The sequence below is a fragment of the Cynocephalus volans genome, chromosome 16 (assembly GCF_027409185.1).
Source record: "Cynocephalus volans isolate mCynVol1 chromosome 16, mCynVol1.pri, whole genome shotgun sequence".
NCBI classification, from domain to species: Eukaryota; Metazoa; Chordata; class Mammalia; order Dermoptera; family Cynocephalidae; genus Cynocephalus; species Cynocephalus volans.
The window spans coordinates 17,307,514-17,322,983 of record NC_084475.1 but is presented as its reverse complement, the minus strand read 5'-3'; the positions used below and the strand labels follow the sequence as shown (position 1 = coordinate 17,322,983).

Below are 15,470 nucleotides of genomic sequence, written 5' to 3'. Positions count from 1 at the left end.
ACAAATGCTGTAATCAGCCGGTGGCTGGGTCAGGGTAGTGCAGTGTGTGGCTAGAGCTTGGGCTCAGACACCACCTGGCTGTGTGACCACAGGCAAGCGCCTTAACCTCTCTGAGTCGGCTTCCCCATCTGTCAAGTAGGAACAACAACAGCCTAATTGTTTCCAGGTTGTACGGAAGCTCCTGGCCCATGGTCCATGGCTAGTCCTCAGGAACTGTAAGCCATCACCACCACCCACTGGGAGCCTAGGAAGGGAGGCGCTATTTGGAGTGGAGTCCCTCCTTGCTGCCGCAGGGGTCACGTACATGATTTGCACCTTCCTGGGCAGAGAGCAGCAGTCCTTGTGTAGGGAATTTTCAGTCCCTGTGCTCAGGAGCCTGAAACCCCTGGGATGTACCCAGCCTATGGGGGCCAAGATGCAGAAAGAGAGGTCCCAGAAGGACCAGCCACCGCCCATGGGGCTATCTTTAGGAGGGCAGTGCCTCAAAGCTGCCTCTGCAAAGTTGGCTACTCCAGCGGTTGACCTTCCACCTGGGCAGAGGCTCTGTCCCACTGCCTGCCTCCAGAAGCTTCAAGTTCAAAGCCCAGAGGGGCCTTGTCCCCTTAGGATCAGCCAACCATGGGCCAGACCCATTCTGAGGCCTGTTTCAATGGGCCACAGTCCCAGAAACTCCCCTTCTATCTCTCCCATCCCAGGAGGTAGGCTCCCAAAGAAAAGCACTAAGACTCAGACACCATCCCAAGGGGCTCCCATATCCCAGCGTCCTTCCCAGTGACCCAGAAGTGTCGGCAGAGTGCTGAGGTCGGCACTATTCCCCCAGAGAAGGGACTGGGGTGGGAGGAGAGAGTGCCAAGTGCATAGAGAACACGCATTAATAATGAAAGCAATAACGCTGCCTGTCACTTTTTTTCCTAATAAAATCATGTGGGATAGTCAATGGGACTGGAGCAAGTGTAATAAATAGCAGAGCTCTCTGTGCTAAATTAAACCCCGTATCCCGCTGGCTGCAGAGAGACAGAAAGCGATGGCATTGGCCTTCTTCCAGGCCGAGAGGGGGTGGGGTAGCAGAAGGGAGGTGGGGAGGGGAGCGCTGGACTGACTGTCCCCACAGCAGAGGTCACTGCCTTGGTCCTCTGTCCCATTCCTTTCAACCCCTCTGCCCCCTTCCATCTAGGTTACCTCTGACCCCCGCCCCCCAGTCTCCATGCAGCAGAGGGGCAATGGGGTGACTCCCAGTGGTTTATTAATTATCATCTGAGTTAGCAGAGAGGCAAAGCTCATCCGGGATGCAAGTGGTGGGGGAGGGGAAAGCAGAAGGCAGGAGAACAGAGGACACGCAGCTTTCCCGCCCTGGCCCTGGGGCCGGCTGGCAGCCAGGACACGGGGGCAGGGCATGAGGAGGGGCCCTGTGCCACGTTGCCACCCTCCCACTGCCCTCTCACCGGTACTTCTTGAAGGAGAGTCCCATGTGCTGCTTCATCTGCTGCAGGCCATGATAGTCGGTGTAGATGAGGTCGAAAGGCAGGGGCATGGTGAGCGGGCAGTTCCCCCGGCCTGGCGGCACCCCTAAGTTACTGGAAGAAGAGCCCTTCAGAGTCTGAGCCCCAAGAAGCTCGCCTTCCTAACCAGCCACCCTGGTTCCTACAGTACAGGATAAAATTGGGGCAAGGGGCACTGTAAAAGGGCAGTGAGATTAGCACAGACTCTTAGAAAAGAAATTAACAGGATGGCCGTGTACAGTTGTGTAGGTTTTTCACTGCACAAGAGAGTCCAACCAGAGGTAAGTGGGACTGAGATCCAGCCTGGGCTACCTTGCCAAGCCGGGCACCTGGCCTAGGCTACCTGTTGAGGGGGAAAGGGCACCTTCTGTAGTTGCCACAAACATGCTCCCTGCAGGGCTGTGTCAGCCCAGAGAAGGAGTCTTTATCTAACTTTCACAAAGCTCCATACATGCTGGCCACAGTCCTCAGCACATCTTCAGCTGTTTGTTTGGAGCCGAAGGGTCCCAAGCCTCCTGCCTCAGAAGAGTATAATCCTGCTCTGCTGACCCAGCTCCTGGCACCAGGAGCTGGCTGGGGCAGTGAGCTCCTGCGGGCCTCTGGGGACCTTCCCCACTCTGGCCACTGTGCAGGCTCAGAGTCCCCTAAGGCCAGAGGGGCCTGCCTGCCCTGTCTGCAGGATGATTTACACGCAGGTCTTCTTCTGGGACGGGGCTGCCTCTGGTGACCCGGCAGGCACAGCTCGGCCAGAATGGCAGTGGTGTCCTTTTGCCATCTGGCATCCCATCTGGCTGAAGCTTTGGAGTCATTTCATTTCACTGGAGCCTGAAGGATATGGCCACAACCTCATGGCTTTTTCTAGAATCACCACATCTGCTCAAAGCCCCCTGTCCCGGCAACAATGACTGCCAATTTAAACTCCTTTGCTACTGAAACTCCCTGCAACCATCCGTAACACCCAGCAGCTCCCACCAGGAGCCTTGCTTAACCGACTCCACAGCCTCAGTTTCTCCCCCTGCAGGGAATGATGAGGCATTCGGTCACTCATTCTCTAAGTCTGTGCTGAGCCCCTGAGCCAGGTGGGGAATGGAGCACCCATCACAGAGACCTGGCCCCCCTTTCCTCTCCGCTGACGACTCCACTACAAGGGGAGGCCCAGGGGCCCCGGAGGTCACCTCCTCCCAAGACAGCCCCCACCCCCCCACCGGGTCTTCACATTAATTCTCTTTAGCAAACGTTTCTTGAGTGCATGGTGGGTGCCATGCCCTGTGCCTCGCATCGGGGACACCAAGCCGCATAGGATGCAGCCCCTGTCCCTGGAGTGCAAGGCTGTGTGAGGAGTGTGCGCCCCCGGGGGTGTGGGCAGCATGGAGAAGGGGCCAGCCCAGCCGAGGGTACGGAGAGAGGCAAGGGACAGTCCCCGGGCAGAGCGATGAGCCCCTCCATCTGCTCTTGGTGGGTGGAAGGTGCCACCTTATGGGGCTGGATGTGCCCATCCTCCACTTCTGACCCCAGTGGGGAAGTGGCCAGGCCACCAGCCCACCTCCCCGGGGTCCACCTCCCATGGATTCGTGGTGCCCATGCCAGTGCTGCAAGAGGTCCCCGAGCCCTCCCAGCAAGCCCCTCCGGGGACCCACACGATGCAAAAACACAGGCTGGGGAGGTGAGGAGCTCTGACAAGGTCACCAGCTTGCGAATGGCAAAGGGTCACCATTGGTCAGTTCCTTGGGTGGTGTCTCTGGCTCCCTGAAACAATTCACGCCCGGTGGAAAAGTACCGGCCTGGAAGTCTCTGCACTCTTTGCACATGCTCGGCACAACCCTCAGGGAGGGGGCCTGGGTACCCTGTCCCCTGAGCACACTGTCCACAGTGGCACCTTTCCATGATGTTTATGGTCACCTGCCGACAGGACTATGATGGAAAGACGTCAGGGGAAGCTGCGTGCGATGCAGGGGGACTGAGGCAGCAGGGGTCAGCCCATGCCCTGCAGAGAAGTGTGGCAAGAGAGAGGGGCTTTCTCTGGTCCCCACTAGCCAGGGCACCCCAGCCTCACTGAGCTGCCCCCACACTGGCTTCCAGTCATGCCAGAACCTTTACTGCTGAGTGTGAAGATGGGAATGCAAAAACCTAATAACCATTCTCTCCTCACTTCTTATCTATAAACAAAAATGGCCAAGGGCTCCTCCCTAACCCCTCCAACCCTCCTATAGTCCCCTCTTTCCAACCAGAGGCCACGCGGTTGGGAAGAGAAGTCTGGAGCATCCCAGGAAGCAGCTGCCACAACCTGGAGACTTCATGAAATATCTGGTGGTGTTAAGTGTCAAGCAAGTTTTGCATTCTACTCTGCATGACATTGCTATGTTTTCTTTGAAGCATGGGCTTTCTCACCCCTAAAACTCCTCCAGTAAAACTGATGCCCAAGAAAGAAGCATCATTTCTGCCCCGGGGCTCTAGAAGTTCTAGTTCTTTCTCAGCTCCCCTCACGACAAACAAAAAGACAAAAAGATGATTCCTCCATATCTCCCTTGCAGAAGCGAGGAAGGGGGTGGCTGTCCCTCCCGCACAGAATCTGGGTCTGGTAAAATTAAGACAATTCTGAAAATATAAACCGTAGGTGGGTCTCAGAGCTGCTACCTGCCCCAGTAATATGACTGCCTTTCCCACATATTTCTGGTTGGTTTCCAGGCAATGTATTGTCCCTCTGTCCCAGGAGCTTCCTTTTTGTTGCCCCATCACCAGCCACATCCCTTACTCCAGCCCCAAACACCAGGGCCACGGAGAGGACAGATGGGTTGGGGCAAGTCACTGTCCTCTCCTGGGAGAACTCCACGCTTATGTTCTAAGGCATGTACCATCATCTCCATATTCACAGCTAACATTTTGAACCCAGGCATCAGTCTACGTGTTTTCAACTTACTAATTCATCGACTCCTATCACCTTGGCAAATACTCTATGAGATCAGATCTATTCTCACCCAGTCCCTATCTCTACAGATTGGGAGACAGAGAGGTTTAGTAATTTACCCAGGGTCACACAGCCAGGAAGGAGTGGAGCTGGGATCGAGTCTTTCTACAATGTAACCTGGTCACATCTCCCCAGGGTCTGATCCTTTCCAAGACTCGTCACTTCCTTCTGGACCAGGACTTCTAAGACCCTTCCTTGCCTACCCACTGCTGGAGCTCCAGCTGAGCTCCAAGTCTGCAGTGGCCTCTCCTGGTGCCACATGATCCCGTGTGCAAGAGAGGACACACCAGGTTCTTGATGGTGTGAGCGGGGCCACAGGATGTGTGTGGAGTGAGCGGAAGACTGTGTTTATCACTGAGTCCCACACCTGTGCAGGGCCCACGTGGGCAGCTGTGCCCCAACCCAATAGGTCACCAACCCTAAACCTTGGCAATCCTAAACCCTAGAGCCCAGAGGGGAGGGGCGCCCTGCTGGGCAATGGGCCTCTACATGCATGGCCCTGCTAGTGTGAAGTCAAAGCCTTGACTCAACCAGAGAAAAACAGAAGACTATTAACAGATGGAAGAGAAGGCAGCCAGGGCAAGATAGCAAATAGGACCAAAGCAGCTGTCACCAGGGTCCAACTAATACAAGTGGGACCGGACACCTCCTGTTCCTGTCCTACAGGAGGCCAGGTGCAGCACAAATTCCAAAATCCTTATCACCAAACCCTCCCCTCTGATCCCACCAAAGTTTCCATGAGACAGACCCTGCCTTGACAGAAACTGTTCCCTGGGTCTAGAGGACTCCTGTCACCTCCGGCTCCTTAACAAAGCATCGGCTCCATCCTCCAGGAAGCCTTGCCTGAGACGCCCTAACCCTACCCCTCCTCTTTCATCCCCCCTCCCTACACGTTCCTTCTGCACCTGGGTCATACCTGGTGACTATCCTGAGTCACCTCCTCCCAACTAGGGGCCCATGAGGACAACGCCATGTCATCTTGGAAATTTCAGGGCCAGGGACAGGATCTGGCCTAATAAACATCTGCTGTGTTCATGAGCAAATCAACAAACCAATGGGTCAGGTGAGCCTCTGAGGAAGAACTGGTTTAAACATTTAACATTTGGTCAAGAAAAACATCTCTGGGGAGAGAGAGCGGGTGAGTGAGAGGAGGCCAAGGACGAGGGGTGTCGTTGTGGGCTGTCAAGCTCTTGGTGCCTCCCAAAGGGGACTGGCCTGCTGGCCTGGAGCTGGATACAAGTGGTCCTACATGTGGCTCCAAAGGACATCGCAGCAGGAAGGAGAAAAGGGTGACAAACTGGCCCAGAGACAGCAGCATCCCCAGGAGTCAGTGAGAAGCCGCATGGTCTCCCAGTCCTGGGGAACAAGGATTTTCAATTTGAGGTGACTTCTCTAAAGACACGTGTCTGCCGCTGCTCACTGACACTGTCACCAGGAATCTGCACTTCGCTCCGCGGAGAGCAAAGAGGCTCAGCTCTCAGGAGAGTGGGCTGTAGTTTTATCACTTGTAATTTAAGTTCACTTTTATGAGCAATTTTATGCTAAGTGGTTGGTCGGAGCAGTGACATGAATTGAGAAACTGTCTCCCAGCAACCTTCAGCCCGAGGCACCCAGGGACATGCGGCTGCACAATTCTGCCTCCCGTGCTGACTCCTCAAAAGCCTCCTGCCCAGACATTTCCGTATAACCAGTGCCAAGTTCTCATTTCTCTTGGATTCTTAGCATAGGGTGGGACGGCTGGAAGACCCCATGAGGGGTGAGTCGGGTGGGAGGCAGGATCTCAGCGGGGGAGGGAACTTTAAATGTATCCACTGAGCACCCCTCCCCCTGCCCACTACCGACGCCCACAGCTTGGGAAGGATGGGGTAGCTTCCGTGGAATTGCCACGTTGGGTGGTTAGAATATATTTCTAAACGTCCCCAGGCCATGTGAATGGGAGACTAAATACCAGGATGGGGCCAGGGGTGATCCAGGGAAATGAGCAATCCTAAAGGTCACCTGGTTATAGTCTGGCCCCTGCGCCCTACCCAAACTAATCTACCCAAAAGGCCACCCTCTCGGGGGAGGGACGGATAGGGAGTTATTGTTTAATAGGTAGAGAGTTCCAGTTTTGCAAGACTTCTGGAGATGAGCGGTGGTGATGGTTACACAACAATGTGATGTACTTGATGCCACGGGACTGTTCGCTTAAAAATGATCAAGATGGGAATTTGTATGTGATGTTCATTTTACTACTTCTTTTTTTTTTTTTTAAAGCCAACCCCTCCACATTCCTGGCTCCAGTGCCTGGCCTCCCAGAGGTGCTGAGGTCCCCATCTTCTCCAGCTCCTCCTCCCACCCCTGCCACCTGCCTGGGACCCCCAACTGGCCACAGACAACCTACAGACTCAGCAGATATCCAGGGAAGGACTGACTCACTCAGTCACTGTCTGCTAAAAGATCAAACAGTAGGATGGGTAGATGGGATAAGGCAGGAGGAAAAAAAAAAAAAGCCTACACCCAATAGAAAAAATCCTCAGCCAACAAACAGTCAAAATACTGCGTTCTGCTGCAATAAAAAAACCTTCCTGGACACGAGCTCCAGCACGAATTTGCAGAGTGGCCTCGCACAGGACACTGAGTCGCTCCAGTGTCCGCCTCCGCTTCTGTAACACAGGGCTAAGACCAATCTCCACGGTCTCTTCTAAGCTAAAAATCCTCGAGTTTTATTTCTCTGTGCCTTTGGTTTGTGGCTAGAAATAATCTCTCCAGGTAGTGCTCAAATTCTGGAACACACTATTCTCTCTCTTTCTCTGTGTGGGAAGGACCTAATTAAAAAGAATTCTTACAAAGTGCTCAAAGAACCTTGGCTGCAGGTACTGAAGTATGCACAGGGATCGTCAGCTTCCCCAGATACGTCTCATTACTGGGAACACATGGCCAGGGCAGCCGCCACGCTCTGTCTCCCCAGGGGCCTGACAGCCCTCTGACCCCACCCGGAGCCTCTTCTGAGCATCGTGGACACTGCCCTTCTCTCTCCCATGGCCCATTACTAGAGCAAACCACTGTCTCATCCCTATAGCACCGGGGAGTGTAAAGAAGCAGCCCAGAGATTTAAGTGGGCATCTAATGAGCTGCTTTAGGAAGCAGAGGTTAGGATCACTAACGAGGAAGGGATTACACTCTCCTATGGCATTTTCTTCTTGCCAGGATGGCTGACCTTCCCGTGCCCAATAGAAAAAGCCATATAATGCCATCGTGATGGGCCCACCCTCAGCTCCCTGCAAAGGCAGATGCCTTTGAACATCCCCAGCATATACCCTGGTGCCCTCGGAGGAACCACAGCTGGGGAGACCTGCCAGGCCCCCTTGGAGTGAGTGGCTTGGAGGAAAGGGGCATCGAAAGGCAGACGGCAGTACATGATAGCTGCTCTGTAGCCAAGGCCTCAATGAAGCACGGGCCAGGGGTTCCGAAAGGGAACACAAGGGAGTAGCATCTCCCTCATCCTGGGTGTCCCAAATGTGGGACTGTCATCCAAAGCTAACACTTTCTTCCCCAGTGTTCCTCCCAGTAAGCAAACTCAGGGCTAAGAATAGGGCCCGCTCCCAGGAGAGCTGGATGAATCAGCAGATGCTCCCCGCCGGCTCCCAGGGCGGCAGGGCTGCTGCAGGAAGAGAAACGGAACGGGAATGTGACCCTCTGGCTGTTCCTGGCCTTGCAGACAGGCCTCGATTTATGTAACAAATGCCCATAAATGCTGAGTATGAATCAAAGCTTTTCTCATCCAAACGATGCTTTCAGTGTAGGCAGACGGTAGTTCTCAGCCCCAGCCAGGGGTTTGAATCACCGAGGGGCTGGTACAGCCCCTGGTGGCGAGGCTGGCCCCAAGGTGCCATCTAATTGCTCTGCACTGACACCTGGGCACTGGGGATTTTCTCAGGTGTTTCTCATGTTCCAGGGGCTCTCACTATTCTGCCCAGTAACACAGACCTTTGTTGAGAACCAGCCTGTGCAGGAGCCTTGGGAAAAGACTGTTTTGGAGATTTAGGCAGAGAGGAAAGACAAAGGCCCCTTGGCATCCTGGATTCAGACAGCCTGAAAGTCTGGCCACGCTCCAGCGCACTGAGAGCAGTCTGGCCCCCAGGAAAGTGCCTCCCTTCTTCCAAGCCCCCTTTGCGATTGGAGGGGCTGGTGGAAGGAGCTCATACCATCCGCTGCTTCTGCTGGCTTCACCAAAGGTAAAAAAGCCCCAGGCCAGCCCTGCCCCTGTGCTGAGGGGCCAGGGCAGCAGTTTGACCTTTTCTATGGGTGGCACTTTCCAGTCTCCCTGAACTGATTGTTCAAGAAGTTTGTCCATCTCCTCCTCTCCAGCTGCCATTGACAAGACCTTGGTCTGTCCCTGGTGGAGGGAGAACACTGCTCCCCACCTCCTTCATGGCCCCTGAGATGTACAGATGTACTGAGGCGTCCCTCAAAAGCACTTAGAAGCTGGCCCTTCTCCTGGTTTTTTATCTGACTCTCCCCAAATTCCCCCCCCCTCCCCACTTGGGCTGTATGCACCTTTCATGAGAGCCATCGATTGATTTCATTTAAATGTCTCCTCCTTCGAAGCTCTCCCACACAGCAAGGAGCAGGTCAGAGCTGGGAAAGGTGACCTAGCATGTTTTGTGTATTGGCCAAGGTTAACACTAGGCCAGGGGCTTTGATTTGCATGAAACAGACTCCCTGTCGCTCCAGCGTGGCATGGAGTGGGGGGGGGGGGGCCTTGATGGATGCGTCTCTCCTGGATCCTGAAGAAGGCTGAAGGGCAGGAGCCAGGGCAGCCCCCAGCTCAGCAGCAGAGGTCACGACCTTCCACGGCATTAGGTTGCCCCAACGTGACCCTGCTCCGCACTCCACAAGCCTGCTCCTGCCCCTTCTCTGGCCCCTTCTCTGCAGTCTAGGTCTTGCTGCCCAACTCCCAATTCCTGGGAAAAGGTTCCAATGGGCCAACCAGAGTGGATCAGAGTGGATCAGGTGTCCAGCTGTCAGGTGTCTCAGCTGGGATGGTGGCGTGTTTGTGTGCTCCTGCTCAGCCAGGGATCGCCAAGTAGGGAGAGTGGGCAGGGCCAGCCCAGGGACACACTCCCCACAGGTGCCTCTAACCAAAGGTCCACACTGGGCAGGAGATTAAAATGTCTCCTCGGAACTGAAGGGTGAAGAGGAAAAAAGGAGAGGGGAGAGGGGCCAGAGGCTTTTTAGTGTAAATTCATCGCTTGCCTCTGTGCCTTCTCTTGGAGCTGGGTGCAGGGAAGAGCCGCTGCTACAAGACTCTGCTGAGCTCCAGGAGCTGCTCCCCTCCTCTCACCTGTGCACTCGTATAAAATATTACAGACAACTGTAGAAAACAATCTAATGACCTAATGACTAGTAGGCTCCCACTTCCCAGCCTCATCAAGACTTAACATTTTGCTGTGTTTGGCTGAAATCCTTTTTTTTAAGGGAAAACGCATTGCCAATCTGGTGAAGCCTGAGGCTGGGCTTCAGTGTGTGTCAGTCGTGCCCACTCTCGTCACACCTCCCACGCCCCCACCTTACTTCCAGCGAATGCTCTGCCTCCCGTGTCGAAGACGCAATAGGAACCCGGCCCCCGGCCCCTGGCCCCCGGCCCCTTCCCCGTCTGTATGGCCGGCACAGCCTGCTCTCTTTCCCTTCCCTCCTGTCCCTCCCCCTAAGGCCACCCCCTTGGGCTGCTCTCAATGATGCTTCCCTCCTGTACCTTCAACCTCGCTCTTTTTCTGGCTCCTTCCCATCAGCATTTACACATGCTGGAAGCGCTCCCATCTTGAAAAGGAAGCAAACTTCCTCTCCACTGCGGCTGAATTGTGTCCCCCCAAAAGATGTAGCAGTCCTAACCCCGGTACTTGTGAATGTGACCTTTGGAAATAGGGTCTTCACAGAGGTGATAATTAAGATGAGGTCATTAGGGTGGGCCCTAATCCAATATGCTGGGTGTCTTTATAAAGAGAGGACATTTGGACCCAGAGACACGCCTGGAGGGTAGAGGATGTGAAGATGCAGGGAGAAGGCCATCTATGAGTCACCGGCCACCTGAGGCCACCAGGAGCTGGAGGGAGCCTGGGGCAGATTCTCCCGCACAGCCTCAGAAGGAACCAGCCCCGCTGACGCCTCGATCTCGGACTTCCAGCCTCTGGAACTGTGGGAATAAATTTTTATTGTTCACCCCACCCAGTCTGTGGTACTTTGATTCTGCAGCTCCAGGAAACTCACACGACTTCCTCTGACCCTGCTGTCCCGCTGCTCCTGTCCTTTCTCCATCCCCCACTCTGCACTCCACAGCTAAACCCTCTGGAGAAAAACCTCCACTCACAGCCACTGTTTCCTGACCAGCCCCCTCATTCTACAGCCCACTAAATCTATGACCTTTGTCCCCACCACAATGACTTCCATGTGGACAGATTCTTTGGACATTTTTCAGTCTCTCTCACTTGACTTTTCAGCGAATATGTGATATTGGCCACGCCGTCCTAGAAGCATATTCTCATTGGCACCCATGACTCCACACCTTCCTCTGCCAACACCCCTTCCCCAGGAGGCCTTTCCATGGTGGCGCGTCTCAGGGCTGTGCTCTCAAGCTTTTCCCCTCGCACTTGGCAGTTTCATTCATGCTCAGGTTCACTCACCTTGATTTCAAGATTCTGTCTCCACTCGCGCCTCCCTGGAGCCCCGGGCCCATCACCCAGCTGCCTCCATGGGGGCACCTCTAACTCAGCATGTGTGAGCCCCAGTACAAGGCCTTCGCCTGTGCCCAAAACCCACAGCTTTTCTCTTCTTCCCCCTTCAAGGAACGGCAGCACCCTCCACCCAGTGGCTGGTTGGAGCTGCCTAGTTCAGCCTAGTTCTGATCACTTCCAACTGGTTTTAAGTAGCTGGGCCCAGTTTGCACTGGTTCAGGCCAGTCTGGGCCAGTCTGAGCCAGTCTGAGCCAGGTCTGAATGGGTTCAAACTCTAAGACCTGCCTCAGCTGGTCAAGCTGGGCTGCCCGAGAGGAACGAGATGTGGTCTCTGCCTTCGTCATTCCTAGGGACCCTCCCTGGTATTTCCCTTGAACAAACGACCCCAGGTTGGAGACCAATTTCCAGCCTGGCTGCATGCTTGACGGCCAAGAGTTTCCCCTCCTTGTCCTCCTTATTTAAACATTCTCCTCTCAAGCTTTCATCATTTGCCAGTTAAGTCAACTAATTTTCGACTAAACCCAATTTCACTCATGGATGGAGGAAGAGCTCGGTAATTTTTCCTCATGCCATGTACTATTAATGATGCTTGAAATTATGCAAATAAAATTGATGAGCACAGCTGATTCTGGGCAGTCAGGAAGGGAAAAGCTTAACTTTAAATGCCCACTGTGGATCCGGGCTTTCATGAGGACGTCTCGGGGTGCAGCGGACGGGCAGGGGCTCTGGCTCCACATCCCCTTCCTGCCATGCATGCTGGGGCGTGGGTGGGGACTGTCCGATGTCCCCTCGCTGCAGTCTTATCACAGAGGGCACTGTTCCCACACTATACCTCCCTCACCCCGGAAACATCTTGCAGCAGCAAAGCCAGATGTGGATTCTGCGCATCGCCCCAAACATCACTCCAGTGAGCTGGTTAATTAAAACACCGAAACAAGAGGAGCAGAGAAGAGCCGCATCCGTCCGGCTTTGTCGCTTAGTCAGTAGCCAAGACATCTGCTGCGAACATCTGTGAATAAACTACAACATGCGTACAGCCGCGTCTCTCTCCTGCCCCTTCCCACACAGGTCACTTTGCCGGCCAAGGGAGACATTTCTGTCGCAGAAGCCAAGCCGAGACTTTGAACATTCCGATTACTTTCCCATGCTGTTGACCTATTTTCAAATTCGCCTGCTGCTGCTCCCACCGACAGCTCCCCCGGCTGAGAGGGGGGCCCGATGCTCCTGCCTCTCCCTGTAGGCTCACGTGTATTCACTGGTACCTCTGCCCAGGACCCCGTTCCAGGCTGAAATGGTGACTATCTTGCTATGGGTTTGCATTGTGTCCCCCCAAAATTCATACGTTGAAGTCCTAACCCTCAGTTCCTCATAATGTGACCTTATTCGGAGACAGGGTCTTCACAGAGGTAATCAAGTTAAGATGAGGTCACTAGGGTGGGACCTAATCCAGTATGACTGGGGTCCTAACAAGAAGGGGAAATATGGACACAGACATGCACACAGGGAGAAGGCCAGGCAAAGACAAAAGCACAATGCTTCTACAAGATAAGGAGCTCCAAAGACTGCCAGCACACCTCCAGAGCCAGGGACAGGCCTGGGGCAGATTCTCCCGCACAGCCTCGAAAAGAACCAACCCCGCCAACACCTTGATCTTGGACTTCTAGTCTCTAGAACTGTGACTGCTGTTTAAGTCGCCCAGTTTGTGGCCCTTTGTTACAGCAACTCTGGGGAACTCACATACATGTCAAACTGTATTTAAATCTCCACCAAGAGGAAAGGCCTGTGTTTATGTAGCATCAGGGCAACCCAGCAGAGAATGTGCTGGGGAGCCCAAAGCTCGGCCTCCACTCTGGCCTCCCATCTGTCCTAACCTCCAGCTACGATGACCAAACCCTCCACTTTATGACGGAAGAAGGAAGAAAAATACATACAAGAAAGTGGCCCAGGTGCACTCCAGGCCAGCAGGTTCCCACCTAATGCCCACAGCAGGATGCAAGAGGCCCCACAATCTGGCCACCTCCCAGGGGTGTCTCTGAGGCCCACCCCCTCCATTTGGCCCCCACTCCTGCAATCAAGTGTCCCTGGGTGCTTTCAGGAGTGCAGACGAGGACTCGAGAGGAACCCTCACATTCTTTCTATAAATCTTCCAGGGCCCATGCCACCACCCCAGGCTCTAATCCTCCCCCTCAGGACCTGCACTGGGGACACTGAGGACAGTTCCTTTGAACAAGTCATGCAGATCAGTTTACATTTTCTGCAAGGTCCCAACCCCACAGCTATCCAGACCACATCTTGGGGAGGGGGTGTTTAAAAAAGCCACAGCCTCAGGCTTTTCCTCTTCTCAGCCCTTGATGCACATTAGAATCACCTGGGGAGCTTTAAAAAATTGATACTTGAGCCCAAGTATTAATCTAACCCCAGGCTGATTAAATCAGAGACGCCATGAGTGGGCCCAGACGTTGGTTTGTTCTGAGGCTCGTCAAGTGGTTCTGCTGCAGCCAGGGTTAAGAATCCCACCCTAAATGTACTCCAACCTCAGCTGATGCTGTTAATTTTGCAGACTTAACTGGGGAATTGTCCTGGTCGTTTTATTTTTATTTTTATTTTTATTTTTATTTTTTAAGATGGCCGGTAAGGGGATCTTAACCCTTGACTTGGTGTTGTCAGCACCACGCTCTCCCAAGTGAGCTACGGGCCAGCCCAGCCCTTGTTTTTTTTTTACTCTTTCAGTTGTTTTTAAATTGTATCTGGTAACAGATTTAGAAAGCACCTTCCTAAGGCTATCCCCTGAGGTGGCTGAACTGTTTACACCATTCTGCCCTGTCTGAGCAAGATGTTCATTCACACATACACCCCGCTGGGGACCAAAAGCCAGAGCATTTGAGCACAGCCCTAGGCCTGCCCATGTAATGAACTGCAAATCAGAGGTGGGCAACTTCTCCCTGCAGCCCCTGCTTCTGGGAATTTCAGATCTGCAGGAGCCTGGCAGGAAGTGAAGCCTTGGTGGAAAGACACCAACTCTCACTGGGGTGTGGGGGGGGTGCATGTATGTCCACAGGGGTGTGCATGTGTGTGTGTGTACAGGTGTATTATGCTTGCATGTGCAGGAGCATACATTTGCACATGGGTATATGTGTGTGCATGTGCATGGGGTGTGTGCACAAATGTGTGCATGTGTGGGTGCAGAGGCTTATGAGTGTACATGTACATGTGTGCATGCATGTGAGTGGGTGTGCACTGTGTGCATATATGCAGGGACATGCATGTGTGTGAGCGAGAAGTGAAGGAGAGGGCAGCAGGGAGTATTTTCCAATCGGGGCACTTTTCAGCAGGGCCTCCCTCTCAGGGCCTCCCAAGTGCAGTGACCCCCACTGTCATGCTTTGGCCCAGAGGAGTGGCCAGAGGAGGAGGCAGTGCTTTGGGCAGGGAAGAATTCAGGGTGAAGTTGAAAGGGAGGAGAAACCCCAGCGTGGGCTTTGAGGCAGAGCCATTGAGTTAAATTCCCACCTCTCGAGGAGACTTGTCAAATGACTGCTCCTCTCGGAAAAGGATGCTTCTCCGTTTTGTGTTGCGCTGTCATGAGTGCATGGGAGAAGCCTTCCCATTCCCGGAGGAAGCAGTAAAGGTAGCAGGTCCTCACCTCTCTGGCCCCAGATCTAGCACGGTTAGAATGGAGGAACCAAGCTGAGTGCTGTTTGACAAATGTGACTTCGCCTAACCATGACGTGGGTGAGATGTCAGTGATACTGACAGAAGGATGTTCTCCACACACGAGGGACTTTGTGTGTGTCAGAGCCTGGGATGAGGGGCTCCAGACAGCCCCCTCCCCAGGATTCTTTCCACTGCCCCTGGGCTCTCTGATGACCCAGGAGTCTCAGGTCCCAGACCCTTTCTCCCTGCTCTGCCTGGGGCAGGTCTGGCTGGCCCGTGGTTAGCTCAGCCTCTGACTACGCCATCCACAAGTCGCCCAAGTCCTCTTCAGCTTCCCCCAGCCCAGGTCCTTTGTCCTCTTCTTCCTCCTCATCCCTTCCCCATCTGAGTTCCTGTAGGAAGCTTCCAGACCAGGGCAAGATTGCTTCTGCTTATTGTTTGCACACATTAGCTGCCTCTGCAGCACTGTGCTCCACAGGCTGTGGCAGTGCACCTCCTACACTCCCGGATCTGAGGGAGCCAGGGCGGGTGCAGCGTGGTGTGCAGCAGTGGTCACACCTCGGCTCTGAAGTGGCCTGTGCAGTGTGGACAGCTGGACCTGACAACAAAATGCCACTGGGGTGACACCCAGAGTGAGGGATG

At 54.1% G+C, this 15,470-nt stretch overlaps 1 protein-coding gene across 2 annotated transcripts in view; it reads right to left on the bottom strand.

The window, feature by feature from the left end:
* MGAT5B (alpha-1,6-mannosylglycoprotein 6-beta-N-acetylglucosaminyltransferase B) overlaps positions 1-15,470 on the bottom strand; it is a 71,845-nt gene that overhangs the window by 20,505 nt on the left and 35,870 nt on the right. For both annotated transcript variants that reach the window (XM_063081207.1, XM_063081208.1), the window contains exon 9: positions 1,443-1,574. In XM_063081207.1, the coding sequence (XP_062937277.1) occupies positions 1,443-1,574 (132 nt within the window). The remainder of the gene's footprint in view (positions 1-1,442; positions 1,575-15,470) is intronic.